The following is a 17620-nucleotide window of genomic DNA, read 5'->3' on the forward strand; positions in this document are numbered from 1 at the left end:
ATCTCAAAGAGGGCTGACAGCTGAGGGCCATCTCCTCAGGCCTGGTATATCACAGGATCCACCACCCTCTGCAGAGCCCCTTTCATCTCAATTTCTTGGGTACAGAACATGGATTAAGTGCATCCACCACTGAGGTCTTCAAGTTATCCTACTTAACCCAAGCACCCAGAGTTCCCTGACTCCACCTGATCTAACTTGGGCTTCACTAATTGGAAATATTTAGGGTGAATATCATGGGGGACTGAAAAGCAGGCTGTTCTGGGACCTCTGAGCGCCAGACTTTGGAGTGAGCTCTAGCAGAGGACAGAGGCCTGAGAAAGGAAGAGGAACCTTAGACTTGGGAAGTAAGATAAAATCTGGGTATAGAAACGGAGACCACTCCCCACCACACATTTCCTCGAATTGCTCTCCAAGGGATGCAAGAGGCAGAGATCCAGCTGAGGACAACTTGTTGACATTATTTTTTTTAGAATAGAGTTACTCGGGGGTACCTGGGTGGCTCAGTGGGTTAAAGCCTCTGCCTTCAGCTCAGGTCATGATCTCAGGGTCCTGGGATCGAGCCCCACATCGGGCTTTCTGCTAAGCGGGGAGCCTGCTTCCCTCCCTCTCTCTGCCTACCTCTCTGCCTACTTGTGATCTCTCTCTCTCTGTCAAATAAATAAATAAAATCTTAAAAAAAATAACAACTTTAGAATAGGGTTACTCTTTTGGGACAGTTTTACATTTAGAGAAAAATTTAGACAAGCACACAGAATTCCAATATATCGGTGCATACAATTTCCTCTTTTTATAACATTTTATAGTAATTTGTTGTGTCTGTTATAATTAGTGAACTAATATTGGGGCATTGTTATTAACCAAAATCCATAGTTTGATCTTGTCTTAGCTTGGGCTGCTATAAAAAAACAGCATAAACTGGATGCTTGAAACAACAGGAACTTATTTCTCACAGTCCTGGGGTCTGGAAGTCTGAGACCAGGGTGCCATGATAGTTGGGTTGTGATGAAATCTCTCTCTGAAGTTGCAGACTGCCATCTAATTGTATTTTCACCCGGTGGATGCAGTGATCTGGCTGTCTGGCCCCTTTTCATGAAGGCCATGATCCCATTCATGAGGACTCTACCTTCATGACCCCGTTATCTGCAAAGTCCCACCTCCAAATCCTATGAACGTTGGAGAGATACAACTATTCAGTCTAGAAGAGAATTCCTTAGTTTTCATTCCATGTCCCTTTCTGTCCCAGAGTTCCATGCAGGATACCACATTACATTTTCTTGTCATGTCTCTCTAGGCTCCTCTCAGCTGTGAGAGCTTCTTGGACTTTCCGTGATAGCAATGGCCTGACAGTTTGGCGTGCTGCTCTGGTATATGGTGGAATGTCCCTCATTGCAATTTGTCTGATGCTTTTCTCATACACAGACTGGGGCAGTGGTTTTGGGGAGGATGGTCACAGAGGAAAAGTGTCGTTTTCATATTATATCAAGGAGCACACTGTGGATGTGGTTTATGACTATTGGTGAACTCGTGACCACCTGGCTGGAATGTATTTGTCAGGTGTTCCCTCTGAAGTGACTCCCTATTCCTCCTTGACATTCTGTCGTCTTTGAAGGGGAGTCACACCAGTTCCTGTGCTCCAGGAGTAGGCAGTTAAGCTCCCTTCTGAGAGTGAAGTGTCTGCATAAATCATTTGGAACTTTGCTGTACAGGACAGCAAAGTTTATTAATTTATTCAGTTATTTACTTATATCAATATGACTTCAAAGATATTTATATGGGCCGTTATAATCGGTCTTAGTCAATTCAGGCAGATATAGCAAAACGTCACAGACTGGGTGCCTAGGAAACAAAAGAACGCTCTTGCTCATAGTTGAGGAGGCTGGAGTCTGAGATCATGGAGCCAGCATGGTTGGGAGAGGGGCCTCTACAGATTTCTCCTTGTGTCCTCACATGGTTGTAGTGACTGGGAGCCCTGGGGAGTCTCTTCTCTAAGGGCTAATCCCACTCATGAGGGTGGAGCACTCATAACCTGCTCACCTTCTGGAGCACACCCCTCCCCCTGCCAACACAATCATGCGGGCTTGTGGATTCTAACACTCAGTTATGTGGGGACTTGAACATTTAGACCATAACAGAACCAGATACTACTTTACTTATTTTTTGCCCAAACTCTTGCACATGGGCCACTGGGAGCTCTTCCAGAAGGTTCCTGTACCCATTCCTGTACTCCAATCAGTGTGTTACTGTTCTGTTTTTCGAAAATCCACCTGCTTGCTTTCTGGAGGATATGAAGTTCTGATAGATCTTTCAAACACAAAGAAGAGAGAGTAGTATTTAATGAAATGGTTTTAGGTACATGTACCAGTGTAGAGTGAAGTGAAATGATATTTTAAAATCCAACATTTGGTAGAAACTGATGTTTTCAGTGACCTATTCCCCAATATATGTTTTAAAAATGTGATGGCCTAACATGTGGCCGCCATTGTCTGGCAACAGGGACTGAGTTTGTGAGGTGCAGACATGCACAAATGTCAGTCACCACAAGTCAGTTAAATACCATCAGTCCCCCAACACATGATTTCAGTTTCATTTGGCATGGAGGAATTTTCCATGAGCAAATGCATGAAGTACAAATTTTGCTGCCAGCTCAGCCTCAGGCCACAAATCTTTATGTAACCAACAGGTGCTCATCATAATAATAATAAGTAAGCATCACATCTTTCAAAGCCGGTAGTCCTGGTTCTCTGTGACTCTGTTACTCACTTTACCACAGACAGCAATGCAGGTGGTTGTGTTGTCTCCTGGTCTCCCAACGAGGGACCCAGGAGACATTATACACAAGTGAATAGTGGCCAAAGGGATTGGTACAAAGCTGAAAGTATGACGGAGAAATGAGAAGAGATGAGGCCTTAGGTGAAGTTCAAATTGATTGCGAGTGGGACTCATGAAGGCATAGCTACCAGGGGAATGGTGACAGGGGTGCTGGTCCCCAGAGTGTGGATATGCAGGCAGAGGAGCAGAGTGAGACAAGCTTACCATGTCGTTGAAGAAGGTGGTGGGAGGGAGGGTGAAAATGTCCCAGAGGGTGTGACACCAGAAGAATTCAAATTAATATGGTAAGGACTTCACAACATTGAAAGTACAAGGGATGGAATGTTGGAAGCTCAGATCCCAACTGAGACTGGAGTGAGGTAATTCAGATGTTGGCCCTATATGGTCAACCATGCGATTGGAAGAAGGCAAGCACTGTGGAAACTGTTTATGATGAGTCTTTAGAAAAACAAAATGCTTCCCCTTTCTGTGTTTCAATATTTGAAATGACAGTGCACAAAATAAATAATGGTTCTATTGTTTTTTCATTTTTCTATACATTCATCATTGACATTTGTGAACTTTCTATGTTTTTTTTAAAGATTTTATTTATTTATTTATTTGACAGACAGAGATCACAAGTAGGTAGAGAGGCAGGCAGAGAGGGGGGCGGAGGCAGGCCCCTCGCAGAGCAGAGAGCCTGATACGGGGCTCGATCCCAGGATCCTGGGATCATGACCTGCGCTGAAGGCAGAGGCCTTAACCCCACTGAGCCGCCCAGGTACCCCAACTTTCTGTGTTTTAAAAAACATATTTAAAGGTCACAGAAAAATAAGTATTCTCCCACTGATTGTTGAGATCACTTTGCATGGTTTCAGCTGCACCATCATTGTTCTGTCCTGCACTATCGTGCAAAGTGAGCACTGCCTCCACTTATCATGTCAGCTAATCCTAAGTTCTAGGGAAACAGTTTAATTAGGTTATGAGCTGTGGGAACACAGAGTGAGAAAAAGGAATTGATATTTTATACAGGGTGGTTTCTGGAAGGGACTTTTTAATAAAGTGAAGTGTAAACAGAGCTTAAAAGAGGGAGAGAATGTCATGCAGATCTTTAGGGGGAAGAAGCAGAGGAAAGACACAGTCTGACTTCCATTGCCATGGAATCACTGTAGCTGAAACTGAAGAGCCTGTATGAGACGAAGAATGGTCCAGGAAGGTGTGCTGGTGGCCAGGACCAGGGAGCAGCCTTGGGATGAGCATTGTGCAGATTCTGGGTGGAGCTCATAGATTTTGGGAGGAGGCTTGCACTCCCTATTGAGAGCTTTTCCAGAATGTTGCAAGCACGTTGTTAACCTATTGGTAGCTTGCTATTGGTCACATTGGGAGTATTGATACCATGGAAGCCCACAGGCGCTACAAACCAGGCTTCTTTTCCTTTCCCTGAGTAGATGGCTTCACATTTACCATCTCACCACTGGACACGGCATTCTGAAGGCAGAATCGAAGATGGGATATAAAGTAAGAAAACCAAGGATGGCTCCAGGCTTCTGGACTGCCAGCTCATGTGCACGAACAGTGGGGCTGGGAAGAATGAAGGTGACAGAAGAGCTAGTGTTCCCATCACAGGGAGGAGGGCATCTTGTCCCTGGGACAGAGGAGTAGGACATGTAGGCAAAGAGGAAGGAGAATCATTTCTCTTCTTCAAACCAGGATGAGATTCATTTTATTTAAGATCCAGTGAAGAACCTCACCAAGGCTAGAATGTCAGGGGTTGGCAGAAATAACTCCCAAGAATATGGACGAGGGCATGTAGTTCAGGCCACAGTCCCCAGAAGATGAATGAGAGGCACCTGGTATGTGTAAATGTGACTTGTTACTCACATTCAGGTACATATCTGTGCATCAGTGCCCAGAGCAAGTTCCCATGACCCCCGCTGAGGACCTGCCATGAAGACCCAGCTCTGGGGGCATCAAGGATTGTGAGAAGGAGCAGAAGGGACTGTGGGCAGGTGGGTCTCTGAAGGAAGCAAGGTATTTGGGGCAGAGTTGGGGAAGCTTCTAGTTGTTCCTTGTTTTTGGCTGGGCCCCTCAAGGAAGGAAGGAGGCAGCAGAGACTGAGGGTGGCATGTAGTAGGGGAGGAAGGGAGGAGCTGTGGGAACCATGTTCACAGTTGATTATCTGCTCATCATTCCAGAAATATTCCCCATGGGTCTCTTATGTCCTCGGTGCTATTTTCCTTCTGGGACACCTATTGTGAAAGGACAGGCAGACCCTGATAGAGGACTCTGCCACTTAAGCCTTCCTCCCTTAGGGCTTGATCCCCCCTCCCCATCCCCTCCAATATTTCCCACAGAGGATCAGATTGGAAGCAGTCCTCAGAGCAGCCCTCTGGCACCTGTCTGCATTCCTCTAAATGCAGACATCTTGTGCCCAAAGGAGCCCCAGTGTTCCATAATCTAGTGATGGTTTCCAAGGGATCCTCCCACCCAGCTGCCTCTCATTCAGCCTCTCTGCCCACTTCCTTCCCAGAATCCCTAGGACTCTGTCCACACCCTTTGATAGCCTTTGACCCTGTCCATGTTTATAAGTTAAAGGCCCTCTCCCCCAACACCTCAGGGAGCTGGGACCCCTGAGACCCCCAAGGGTATCAAGGGAGGTGTGTCACATGCTCTTTACTGCAGGCGGACGCTGACCCTGTGTGACCTGTGGGCTGCCCCTCTTCCTGACCTGGCTCTTTTGGGACTAAATGTGGCCTGCCCTCCCTGACCCATAACTTACAATCAGGCCCTCGCTTCTTGTGGACATAGATGGCAGAGACAGAGATGAGCAGTAGCAGCTTCGGGCCCAGGATAACAGCCATCAGGAATGGAGTAGATGGACTTGACTCTGGAAAAGAAAGGATTGGAGGCACCATCAGAGGGGGCACACTGGAGTCCATTCCCTGGGTCCTCCACTTACTCTATCCAAAGCGACTCAGGCTTATCAATGCCCTGAAGCTCATGAATTCTTCCCCTGCTCAAGGCAGAATTCGGGGTAAGACATTCTTCACCTCACTCACCCTTTCTCACTGCCAGGTGTCCTTCTTGAGGGAAGAGGTGAGGAGAACCAGCACTCCACAATGGGTAAGTTTGGTTTACTGAATTGGTCCTCATACCCAGTGGAGCAGGTCACACAGCCTCTTTCTGATGAGCCAACAGGCTCCTAGTTTACAGAGGGTGGACAGATGAGGTGGCTCAGACTCAGGGAAACCCCTTACTGCTGGCCTGCAGGATGACTCTGAGACCTTGTCTTTGGACCAGGACAAAGCCAAACTCTCTGGGCCATAGGGACAAATGTCTGCCTGGCCTCAAGTGGAATGAGAACAGATATCATGGTCAGTGAGGGACAAGGCTGTCCTGCTTTGCTCCACGCACACGGTTTGAGGACTCCCCTGTACAGAGGTGAGGAGGGAGGCCTCAGGATGACCTGACCTCAGGAGACCTGCTGGCTGGACAATATCCTGGGGATTCAAGGAAATGGGGTATAATGCTCAGGAGAGTTTCAAACACCATCAGGCCACATAAACCCCATTGCCACTGTCAGCCAACATCTGTCTCTTGGACATAGACTGTTGATCTGGAAGGACAGCTTCCAGTTTTTTGACTTTATACAATGACCCATTTTTGTTTTTATATTTGAATTTTAAAAATCCAATTTCTTTTTGAAACATGGAGTAATCTTAAAAGAAGGAGTAGGTCTTCAGCATATTTGCCCCTGACATGTTAGAGGATGTCAGGTCTCTGCTTTGGGGCCCCTGGACTTTTTCTGAGTTTAAAGAGCTTTATTGGCCATGTGTGTACCTGTTTCTAGAGTGGAGCCAGCAGTAGAAGGCTTGAGGAAGTAGGGATACACAGGCTAAACCATTCCTTTCCATTTAAAACAACTCACGAAGAGCATTCAGCTTGCTTGCTCTCTGTCTGAGGCTGAGTCTTGCAGTGCTGAATTGTGTCAACATCTCCCTTTGCCAGTCTTGCCTCCTTCGCTCTCTCACACAGGTGCATAGGGCAGCAACCCACAGTGAGCTTTCTCTCTTCTCATATCATCTGAGAGTCTCATTCACGGGTTACCTGATGTGTGGAGTTTGTCTAGTTGGGGACTGGAAAGCTAGCTCTAATGGGCACATTTGGACTGGGGTCTCTTTCTGCCAGCTGGTCATGAGGCCCCCAGCCCTGTGGGAGGTAGAGCAGGGTAGGTGTCGGCTTGCCCTGCCCTTGTCACTGCTGAAACCTCACCGTGGTGACCTGGGCTGGTATAAGCAGAGGCAGGGAGTATCCTGGCATTCTGGAAATGATGTGATAATTACAAGAACTATGGGTCGGGTTGCAGGGCATCAACCATTCCGAGAAAGACATGCAAACTAAAGACTGATCACATGTGAAAAGTTATGTGTGAATGTCAGAGGACTTCTTGGCAACAGTGCAGCCTCTTACATCCTAGAGATGGAGGGCAGAAAAAGCTGAAGACACAGTTGGGTCCAACATAAACATAAGAGTATCAGTGCTACAGAGAGGACTGAATTCTCAGCTATACTGCACCTACTATGCTGGAGCGGGGCCCTGATGGGGAAATATGGGAGATAGATACCGAGATGTGGGATAGGGACACTGGGGCCAAGACTTTCAAAGCCCTCTGGGAACTTTGTAATGGGCTGCTGAGTAAAAGACAGGGGCTAACTACTCATCTCCAAATATAGCCTCTCAACCCAAAGGAAAAACAACAAAAGGACAGTAAATTCTATGGAAAACTGGCTCTTGACAGTCCTTGAAGAGCAATGCCCAAACTGCAGAATCTCTGGAGACTAAAGAGAAAAATCTCCAACTCCAAATGCACATCCCCTTTTGCCATTCCCCTCCCACCTTCCCGAAGCATAGGAAAGGCAGTAGATCGTGTGGACTCATCTCTCCCACCTCTCCATGCTCAGTAGAAGCCTGCCTCCTGGAAATCTTGTGTGGTCCACCCATGGAGGGCTCTGAAAGGTGGAAGAGGAAGGCAACTGGGCTAGTTGCTTCCATTCTGGAGGAGGAACCCGCACCAGGTATCCTGGGTCCCCACTCCCGATTCCCCAAGCCCAGAAGGATGCCCAGCTCTGGTATTCGAACAAAGGAAAGTCTAGACTTGATAATATTTTTCCCATTTCAAAAAAAAAAAATGAGGAGGAGCAAAATAAGCCCAAAGCAAGAGAAGGAAATAAAAAAAAGAGGAGAAAAGGCAAAGAAATGAACAACAAACAATAGAGAATATCACTGAAATGAAAGTGGGTTCTTTGAGAAGACTGATAAATTTAACAAACTTCTAGCCGCTGTAACAATAAAAAAAAAAATGAGAATTGACCCATTTCCAATATCAGGGATGAAATGAGATACCCTACAGACATCACAATCACAAGGATTACTAGGGAATACTATGAGAAGCTCTATATGCAGAAATTTGACAACTCAGAGAAAAAGACCACATTTCTCAAAAGCACAGCCTCCCAGAAGCATCCAATATGAAATGAAGAATTTTTGTAGCCCTAGCTATTCAGATTCTATTCAGAGGAACAAAAGAATCGGGCACCTGAACTCCCTTCTCCTCCATATTATTTGTTATGCTCCACAAATAGAGTTGAGGGTAATTGGAAGGGGAGGTGAACCATGGACTCTGAAAAACAACCTGAGGGTTTTGAAGGGGCGGGGAGTGGGAGGTTGGGGGAACCAGGTGGTGGGTATTAGGGAGAGCACGGATTGCATGGAGCACTGGGTGTGGTGAAAAAACAATGAATACTGTTACACTGAAAAGAAATTAAAAAAAAAAAAAATCGGGCGCCTGGGTGACTCAGAGGGTTAAGCCTCTGCCTTTGGCTCAGGGCATGATTACAGTGTCCTGGGATCAAGGCTCTGCTCAGCAGGGAGTCTGCTTCCCCCTCTCTCTCTGCTTGCCTCTCTGCCTACTTGTGATTTCTCTCTCTGTGTGTGTGAAATAAATAAAGAAAATACTAAAAAAAAAAAAAAAAAAAAATCATGCAGACCCAGACCCAGGTATTTCACAGGAAAAATCTATGAAACATTTACAGGTGAATTAAAACCAAGTTAGGTTCACAAAATAAAGTTAATAGAAGAAGCTTTGGAAAACTGGAATATATACTCCATTTTAGGTGACATTAGGAATTATTGTTAATTTTACTAAGAATGTAATAGTATTGGTTTTATATTAGAAACCATGTCATTAATCACATGACCACACAAGTGTGGACTCCATTTGGAGCTGGATGTGGATCCGTGACTAAGTCATTAGTGGACACAATTAAGCAACATCTGCATACCTCTACTTTTAAGGGAAATTGTTCCTTTTCCCCTTCCTATCTCTAGTCTCCTGGGAAGAAGTGACATGAACACTCGGTGGCCCAGTGTAGACCCAGGCAAGAGGACACTGTCATTGGGCACGTTAGAAGGAACATGGGCCTTTGAAAGATCTTCTGGGTCAAAGACTCCTGGAAAACTGGCTTGACCTCCCCCTGATGTTATATGAGAGAGAAATAAGGAACGTTTTAGTCGTAGAAAGAGGACACCGTAGTTCTTTGGGACTATGCTCCCCTGCTATAATTAATCCCCCACCCCCTTTTTTTGTACAGTTGCTGGTCTATCTTCAGGGACTCAGGTTTCCCTCAAATAGCTTAGCGCATCAGCTGGCCTAAGGGCAGGAAATGTTCTCCAACTGTCCCTCACTGCTCCCTGAGTTCCTTCTGTAAAATTCCAGGTCACAGGGTTGGTTAAGCAGGAAAGGAGATAAGAAATGAGTTGGAATTGGCATAATGTAAATGTGCTGTGAGCAACCATGACTATTGCAGGTCTGTTGTCACAAATAAAGAGAGAGAGGAGACCCCGGTGTGACCACACATGGTCACCTGGAAGCCTGGTCAAGACTCAAAACTCCAGGTCCTCAGGGTCCCTTCTGGAATCTCAGAGTGTCAAGTGCAGGCAGTTTCCATGGTGATGATGGAAAAGCATAGAAGGGATAGAGACCATGCTAGGTGGGAACGAACAGAGGGAGAGGTGGCTGGCCAGACATGGTGACTTAATCATTGTCAGGTTAAGGCGCAGGGAGCAGAACACAAGAAACAGGATCACTGAGGTCTCACCCTGGTCCTTCTGGTGTGCAGTGGCCACAAGGGTATGATTTCTGGTGACCGCGGGCTGCCCGTCATGCTGCACCAGGCAGGTGAACACCACGTCTTCCCTGTGGGCGGATGAGTTCACCAGGAGCCAGCTTGTCCAGTTAAAGGTCCCATCCTTGTTCTCTACAAGGTTCGAGGCCCTTGAGGCCGTTTCTGTTCGGGACATGTTGCCGTTCTCCAGCCAGGTCAGCTGGAGGCGCTGCGGGTAGAACTTCTTCACTTGGCAAGTGACCTTCACCTGGTCCCCTGACACGGGCTGCTGGGAAACCTCCAAGATGGGCGGAACTGAAACAGCACAGGGCAGAAGCTCTCACCTCATGGAACAGACGGACCACGGGGGAGGGGCTCGAGAACTTAGCTCCCCCCACACAGCAAGGGAGTCACCCAGAACAGAGCTAGGCATGCAGCTGGTGCTCAAACACTGAGTCTTTGCATATGAATGAAATCCCTAAGCACAGTGTCCAGCACACAGTAGGTGTTCGAGGACTGATGGCTTCTGATAGGCTAAGAATGAGTGAAATCAAGATTCTCAGCCCCACGCATACAGTTGGAATAGAATAACTATAGCAAAACAAATGACCCCACCAAGCACATGGTGGCATGCAGTACAGCAGGTGCTCAATAATTGGAATTGCTATGGTAGAGTAAAGAAAACTACTGAGCGCAGTGCTTGGCATGTGGTACGTGTTCACCCCACGGCGGCCATGGAAACAGTAGGAGGGGACGGCACATCTAGGTGCAGGTGACCTGGAGGGTCTGCCAGGGGTCAGACTCCAGGGAAAAGAGAGCTTGGGGCAGGGAGTGGGGGAGGGGCAGGCTCAGAGACTTGGGGGCGAGACCTGGGCTGGGGTTGGGGGGCAGGGGCATCTACCTCGGAGGACCTCAGACAGGTTGGCAGTCCCACGAAGAGGAGGGCCCCCATACAGGGTCACATGGGTCACCTCGCAGATGACCTGGGAGCGAACATCCCCCGGGGCCAGCACTAGCCTGGTTGTGCTAGAGATGCTGTAGGAAGTTCTGTTTCCCTCTGGGTCCACGCTGGTCTGGGAGGCTGCCAGCTCATTCCCGTTTCTGAACCATCTCAGGGTGATGTTTCTGGGGGAGAAGCCGTGGGACTTGCAGGTGAAGTTCACTGTCTGCTCTGGCGAGGCTCTGGCAGTGGGGCCCGACACCACGGGGGGAGAGGGTTTGGCTACAAGAGGAGCATTTATGAACAGTGAGCATGACTGTGGTCATCAGCTCTCAGGATACGTGTGAGGGGCTGTGGAGAACTCTCCACCCTCTGATAACGTGCGGAGGCCGGTATCCTCTCCACCTTGCACAGAGGAGGCCCTGAGGTTCCAGAGCTGAACTCTGAGTCAGGGGCAGGGCCCAGGTGCAGTTCCAGGCTTGAGTTCAAGTCCCCCCCTCACTTCTCTGCCAGGTGACTTCCCACCAATCTGGGCACAGGAAGGACGTTTCTGTTGGGTCTGAGTGTTGGCATCAACCGTTCCTAGCTGCCTTCCTGCAAACCTCACTGAGGTCAGAGAGTGTATGCAACAGACTGTGCAGTGACCAGGGACCCCAAAGAGGCCAGAACCGGGATGGCCAGCTGACCACAAATGGGGCTATGGCACGGCGTGGCTCCTCTTCTGTGACATGGGACAAGAGGCATTTCTCCTTAGCGCGATTGCAGGGAAGGACAAGTAAGGGAATGCAACCAGTTGTGCTTGAAATTTATCACTGGAAACACAGATGAAAAAGAGCAGATGAATCAGAAAGTGGCTGACAGTAACCTCAGTCTCATTATAGTGTTAAAACCCCCCTCTGAATGTTCGTCTCCAGCCCTAATATAGAGAGACTACTTGCCCCTGTTCCACATCATGGCTTTGGAAATTATTCCCTGTGATCCCTTACCTGTAAAATAAAGACAACTTTGTGAGGGATCTCCCCTTGGGTGGTCTCTGTCTCTCCCTCACCAAGGAGCCAAGCTACTTTGGTCCGAGCACAACAGGGCTGCTCCTCACTCCTCATTGCATACCAGGGAGACTTCCTGTGGCCTCCAGCTGTTTCATCCACAACAGAGCAAATGTCCCATCTTCTCCAGCCTGACAGTGACAACCACCCTCCTTTTCCATCTGACATTCTCACTGCCAGCAGTTATGGGGAGGGGTCCCTCCGGGTGTCCAGACATGTTGACTGGACAACAACAGAAGGAAGATGTGTGGTTCCGACAGCTGAGTCTAGAATGTGAACTCTCGCTCACGGAGCCGAACACCCTCCAGGATGTGCCTCCCAGTCATCCTTAGTCTCCAGAGCCAGGAATGGGGCGCCTGGTGTTGCTGGGATTATGAGGCCCCTTTTCTCTGTCCAGGCCGGTGTCCCAGACTGCTCAGTGAAGGAGCAACACCACATATGAGGGGAAAGACTCTGGATCCTGTTACTCGTGAGAAGCCGTGTCCTCCAGGAACAGGCTCGACACTTCACGAGATGTTTGCATACCTGTCTGATCCGGGGGTGCAAAGCTAGCCCACCTCTTCCCGTATTTTCTTAATGTTTCTTGCTGAAAAAAAGAACCATACAAGATTTACAAGAGCTTCAAGGAGAGGGTGGGCACTTTCTCCACTTTGACCATCACAGTGAGTGTGCAGAGAGCAGGGCTGTGAGTCAGGCTGTGGTTCACTTCCCTGCTCAGGCTGAATCTGCTGAGCCTCAGTGTCTTCATCTGTAAATGGGTGAGATGGTCCCTCTAGCTTCATTCATTCTCATCCAGGGCATTCCCTGTGTGGGCAGCTTGGGGAAGAGGAAGGAGAACGCTCCCAGGAGGAACAGATCTACCCGGTGCTAGAGCCACGTACTAGCGCTGGTCCCCAGGCAAGGGACATACCACTGGGAACTCCTATAACACCTGCACAATCAGGATAAAACCACCCGAATGCCTATGTCCTGGAGCTGAGTGGAGATTCAGTGTTCTTATGGGAGTCAGTCCCTGAATTGAATGATGCTTTTTGGACAGACCCACAACAAATGCCCAGCCTCTGGCATCTTCTCCATCCTGGGCTCTCAGCGTAAACAGTGAGTTTATACCTCTTCTCACTGTGATTCTTCTATGTTGCAAGAAAAACATATCGCACCTCCCTGCCCTGGGTGCCTTCGTCCACAGGAAGGGAAGGGAACGTGAGCTGCATGAGAAAGGAGCCCTTCCCTGTTCTGTTCCCTGCTTCCCCTGCACACAGACAAGAGCCTGTACACAGCAGGTGCTCAGTAAGTGTTGAGTCAAGAAGAGTCAGCCATATGGAGGGGACACTCTCTGGAGGCAGGAGTAAGACTGGGTCATGTGACTGGGCAAGTCACTTAGATGGTAAGTCCCTCATCCCTGGAACCAGAGGGCTGCTCAGAATTGGAAAAGGTAAGAACTGTGGACCCACAGACTGGGGTTCTAGACTTTCCCACCATTTATCAGGGGCCTTGAGCAAGCATCAGGACCTCTCCAGGTCTCAACTTCCCTGATCCGTGGAAGGGGCTGAAGTCGGGGACACCCACAACAAGCCATGATTCTTAGCTGTTGGTCAGACAATGGAGGGCATTCTTATTGACTTGTTGTCACAACCAGGGGACAAAGGAGGCCCAGGCCATACTCACCGCTCACAGTGACCTGGGTGCCTGGTCCAGACTTAAACTCCACATCATCAGGGGTCCCTTTCTCGAACTTCACACAGTAGTAGGTTCCAGTGTCTGCTGGGGTGATGTTACTGATGCGGATGGAAAAGTTCGTGGCGTTTCTCCTTGTGGCATCAGAAACATTTGTTACTCGGGGCAAGTGGCCTCCTTTGAAACTGAAGATTAACTCCCGGCCTGTCCCTGTCCCCCTGAACCACTGAACCGGCCCTATGGGGCTCAGGGAGGTCACGGTGCAGCGCAGAGTGGCTGTCTGTCCGGCTGCGACTGACACTGACTTGTCAGGCTGGATCACCTGCAGCCCCGCCTCACCGGCCACACCTGGAGGGAAAACAGAGCAGTCGTCTACTCATCCTGCCGTGATCCTGCACGTCTCCTCACATGTTTACGCACAACAGCTCCCTGACTGAGTGCACATCGGGATCGGCCCTCCCCCAAGCCTGTAATGGGAGACCCCATCACAACCGAGGAAACAAAAGGCACAGAGGCTCAGTGATGTGGCACAGAGCAGGTTTGGCTTTGCAGCTGGATTTCCTGTATTGGTGACAAGCTAGTCTCTGGAGACATTCAGAAATGCAAACTCATTCGTTATTACGTGAAGTGTCCTCAAGACCTGGCAGGGACAGAAATCAGAGAAGCAGGCTGCTGGTGCATCACACATACACCCAGTGTTCTTTTCCATTTCTTAGCTGCTCCTCAGGGAGGAAATTTGTGTTTCATCCTTGCAGTGTGTGAGCTGGTAAAACCCATGCAGTTAGCAGTATTTGTAAATAAACATGCCTCCTAAAGAGGGCACGAGCTATTACAGGCAGGTCCTGGGTGTGCCAAGAACAATACATACTTTGGTTTCTAAGTCTGGAGCAGACGAGGGTCAGGGAGCTGAACTGCTAGGACAAAAACGGGAAGAAACAGGAATGCACCGTGGAGGGAGACATGGATGGAAAATCAGAGTGGAGATGGAAGAGGATCAGGTGGTTATGAGGAGCCAAGGAAAGGTGAAAATTCTACCATTTGTGTATCTATATTCCTTCTCTTTCTATTTTTGGCCCACGCCTTGCCTCTCAGCTATGCTATGTATGTACAAACACCGTTCGAACTTTTTCTTAGCTAGAAGTAAACCTCTCACAGCTAACATGTCCTAAACTGAACTCAGTTTCCCACACATCCTTGCGCATCTCAGCGGAGGCACCTTTATTTTCCCGGGTGCTTATGGTCCCGACTCTTGGGTGCCTTTTTTTCCCACCTCAATTCCTATACTAATGCCTAAAGACTCCCCTACTGCAGGCATCCACAGGCTGACCTCTTCCTCTTTCTCTCCTGTCTGCTGTCTTGCTGCAAACCAGTTTACCTTGTTCACATGGAAGCCCTGAGCTCTTGAGGGCTCTAGCTACTTCTCTCTCTGCCCTGTGGTACTCCATTCTCAGCCAAATGCTAGAATGAAACTCCTGTCAGATTGTGTCACTTCTGTCTTCAAAACCTTGCAATAGCTACCATTTCATTCAGAATAAAAGCCCAAATCCTTGAACAGAGCAAGAGGATTCTGCTCTCATGCTGTTCCCAATGCTGTTCAGGAAGGCTCTTCCCCCAGAAAATCACACGCCTTCTTACAATCTTTGCTCCAGGCTACCTGTTTAAATACATCCCACCCTGGCAGTTCTCCCATTGTCATAACCAGCTGTACTGTCCCGTTTTTTCCTTAATGTTCATCACTCTCTGTATCTCTGTTATTTACTGATTTCTTGCGTCTATTGTTTCCTGTCCTTTCCTCCACTATGATACAACTTCTACAAGGTCAACTACTTTGTGTCTTTTATTCATCAACACGCCCTATGTTAATATAACTGTTCTTGTCGCCTAGTAGGTATATAGTTAATATTTTTATAATGTGTAAATTGCCCAATGTGACCCCTTTTGGAGACCATGAAGTCTATTTTCAGTGGAGAATTTCTCAGGACATTATATCAGAAGCTGAGTTTCCCACGTAGATGACTTGGAGGAAACGAACACTTGCATATACCCAGAATACAGAAGGACTTGAGGGAAGCGAACCACAAATGTTCCTCATAACACCAGCCCCTTCCCCACAGAGATTGGAAGATCTGCAGAAATGTCATGGGATCGACCTGGGGTCATAGGGTTTGAAAAGAGCAATGGTTAGACCTGTGAGATCTAGAATCAGACTGCCTAGGTTCCAATCCTACCTTCCCACTTATACTCAGTGACCTTGGCCTTTCTGTGCCTTCTTTTCTTATCTCCAAGGTAGGGATGACAGGAATGTCTACCTTGGATACAAAGATCACATGACATAATGTACATAGGCATTTCCAGGTGTGTGTGGCACATGGTGAGTGCTCAGGAATTTAGAAAGTTATCACTCATGAGATTTCCTGAGGCACGGAGGCATCAGTGGACACCAGAAAATTGGGATTGGAATATGAAATTGGATGTAATTACAGATGCAGATCACATAGGCAGGAGTCTCTGAATTTGTGTCCCCTTCTTTCCTCTGCCACTTGAATCCAGCATGGAGGCATTTCCAAGGTAGTAATGCACAAGATTCTACTCATTTTACCAAGAGAGAAGTTTGTTTTTAATTTAAGAGCTTGGTGTGGGGTGAGAGGTAGGTTTAGAGAATTGAAGAAGAGGGTGAGTAGTTCAGAGACAGGGATCCAAACATTGTTCTAATGTGCATTTCACGTAGACTGGCTGCATTATGAGGAGAAAAAGCAAAGTGTTTTCAAAAATCCCATGTGTGTGTGCACATGCATGTGAGTACCTTTCCCTATGCCCATTCCTATGCACGCACGCACATGGGCACACACACAGAGGTAAGTGCATTCTCTGTACATGTACAGTGTGGCCCAGCATGCTAGTATAGAGATTGTTTTGAGGATTAAGTATAATTATAGTACATGTTAAACTTCAGTAACAATTTGGCACCTTGGAAACATGCAGCACATCATTAACAAGAGTTTGTGAGTACACGCAGCACAGTGGAACTCTGGAGACCTCTGTGTTTGATGCGTGACGTTTCTCCTTCTGTTTGCCTCTCTGTTTCTGATGTTTCTGCACGTGACCACCACTGAGGAGCCAGGCAGCATAACATGGTTAATAAGATGAACTGTGTAGCTAAGTGGGCTGGACCTGAATCCCAGCTGCTCCAGGGACTTAAGTAGGTGACTCTGGGCTGGTTACTCTCTCTGCCTCAGTTTCCTTATCTACAATCAGGAGTACAATCACAGCTTTCAGGCAGGGATGTTGTGAGGATTAGATCAATGAACACACACAAAGCTGTCATTGTGACCCATTGAAGCATTGATTCTTTGGATGCTGGTGGTAACCAGCTACAAGTGATGGATCCCCAGAGGAAATGCTCAGATCCCTTATTTCAAGATCAGATGAGACCCAGTCCTTGGCTTTCTGTGGAGGGTGTGGGTAGCACAGCTGTGTTTACCTGGAGGCCCTAAATGCCCAGGGACAGGGAGTGGTTGAGGAGGCAGGGAAAGGGGAGTCTCCCTCAAGGCAATGCTCACCTGTGAGTCCCAACAGCAGAGCCAGCAGCAGGTGAGGAGGAGGGCATGGTCCGGAGGCAGGGGCCCACATGGTGGAGGCCTAAGGATCCTGCTCTCTGCAAATGTGTGTGCTGGGGCAATGGGGCCTCTGTTCTGTAGGGAGGAACAGCCCGCCCCTCTGGTGATGGAAGAGGAAGGAAGCATCCATAATGCAGTCACATGGCTGTGAGGCTGAGATCTGCTTCTGGATTGTGAAACAGACGTCGGGCAGAGAGGCCTCACATGGTGAGAGGGACCTCTTCTTATGTTTTGGGGGGGGGGGGTTGTGTGTTTTTTTAAAAAATATTATCATGTTATGTTAGTCACCATACAGTACATCATTAGTTTTTGATGTAGTGTTCCATGATTCATCGTTTGCGTATAACACCCAGTGCCCCATGCAGTCTGTGC

At 48.1% G+C, this 17620-nt stretch overlaps 1 protein-coding gene across 1 annotated transcript in view; it reads right to left on the reverse strand.

The window, feature by feature from the left end:
• Positions 1 to 17261, reverse strand: part of LOC308349068 (signal-regulatory protein beta-1-like) — a gene marked incomplete at both ends in the record, with an annotated part of 48379 nt that extends 31118 nt beyond the window's left edge. Inside the window, 2 exons of the mRNA XM_080813610.1 lie at positions 13623 to 13979; positions 17192 to 17261. Of these exons, the coding sequence (XP_080669736.1) occupies positions 13623 to 13979; positions 17192 to 17261 (427 nt within the window). The remainder of the gene's footprint in view (positions 1 to 13622; positions 13980 to 17191) is intronic.
• Positions 17262 to 17620: the final 359 nt, after the last annotated feature.

Source organism: Martes martes, assembly GCF_963455335.1.
Source record: "Martes martes genome assembly, chromosome: 9".
Classification (NCBI taxonomy): Eukaryota; Metazoa; Chordata; class Mammalia; order Carnivora; family Mustelidae; genus Martes; species Martes martes.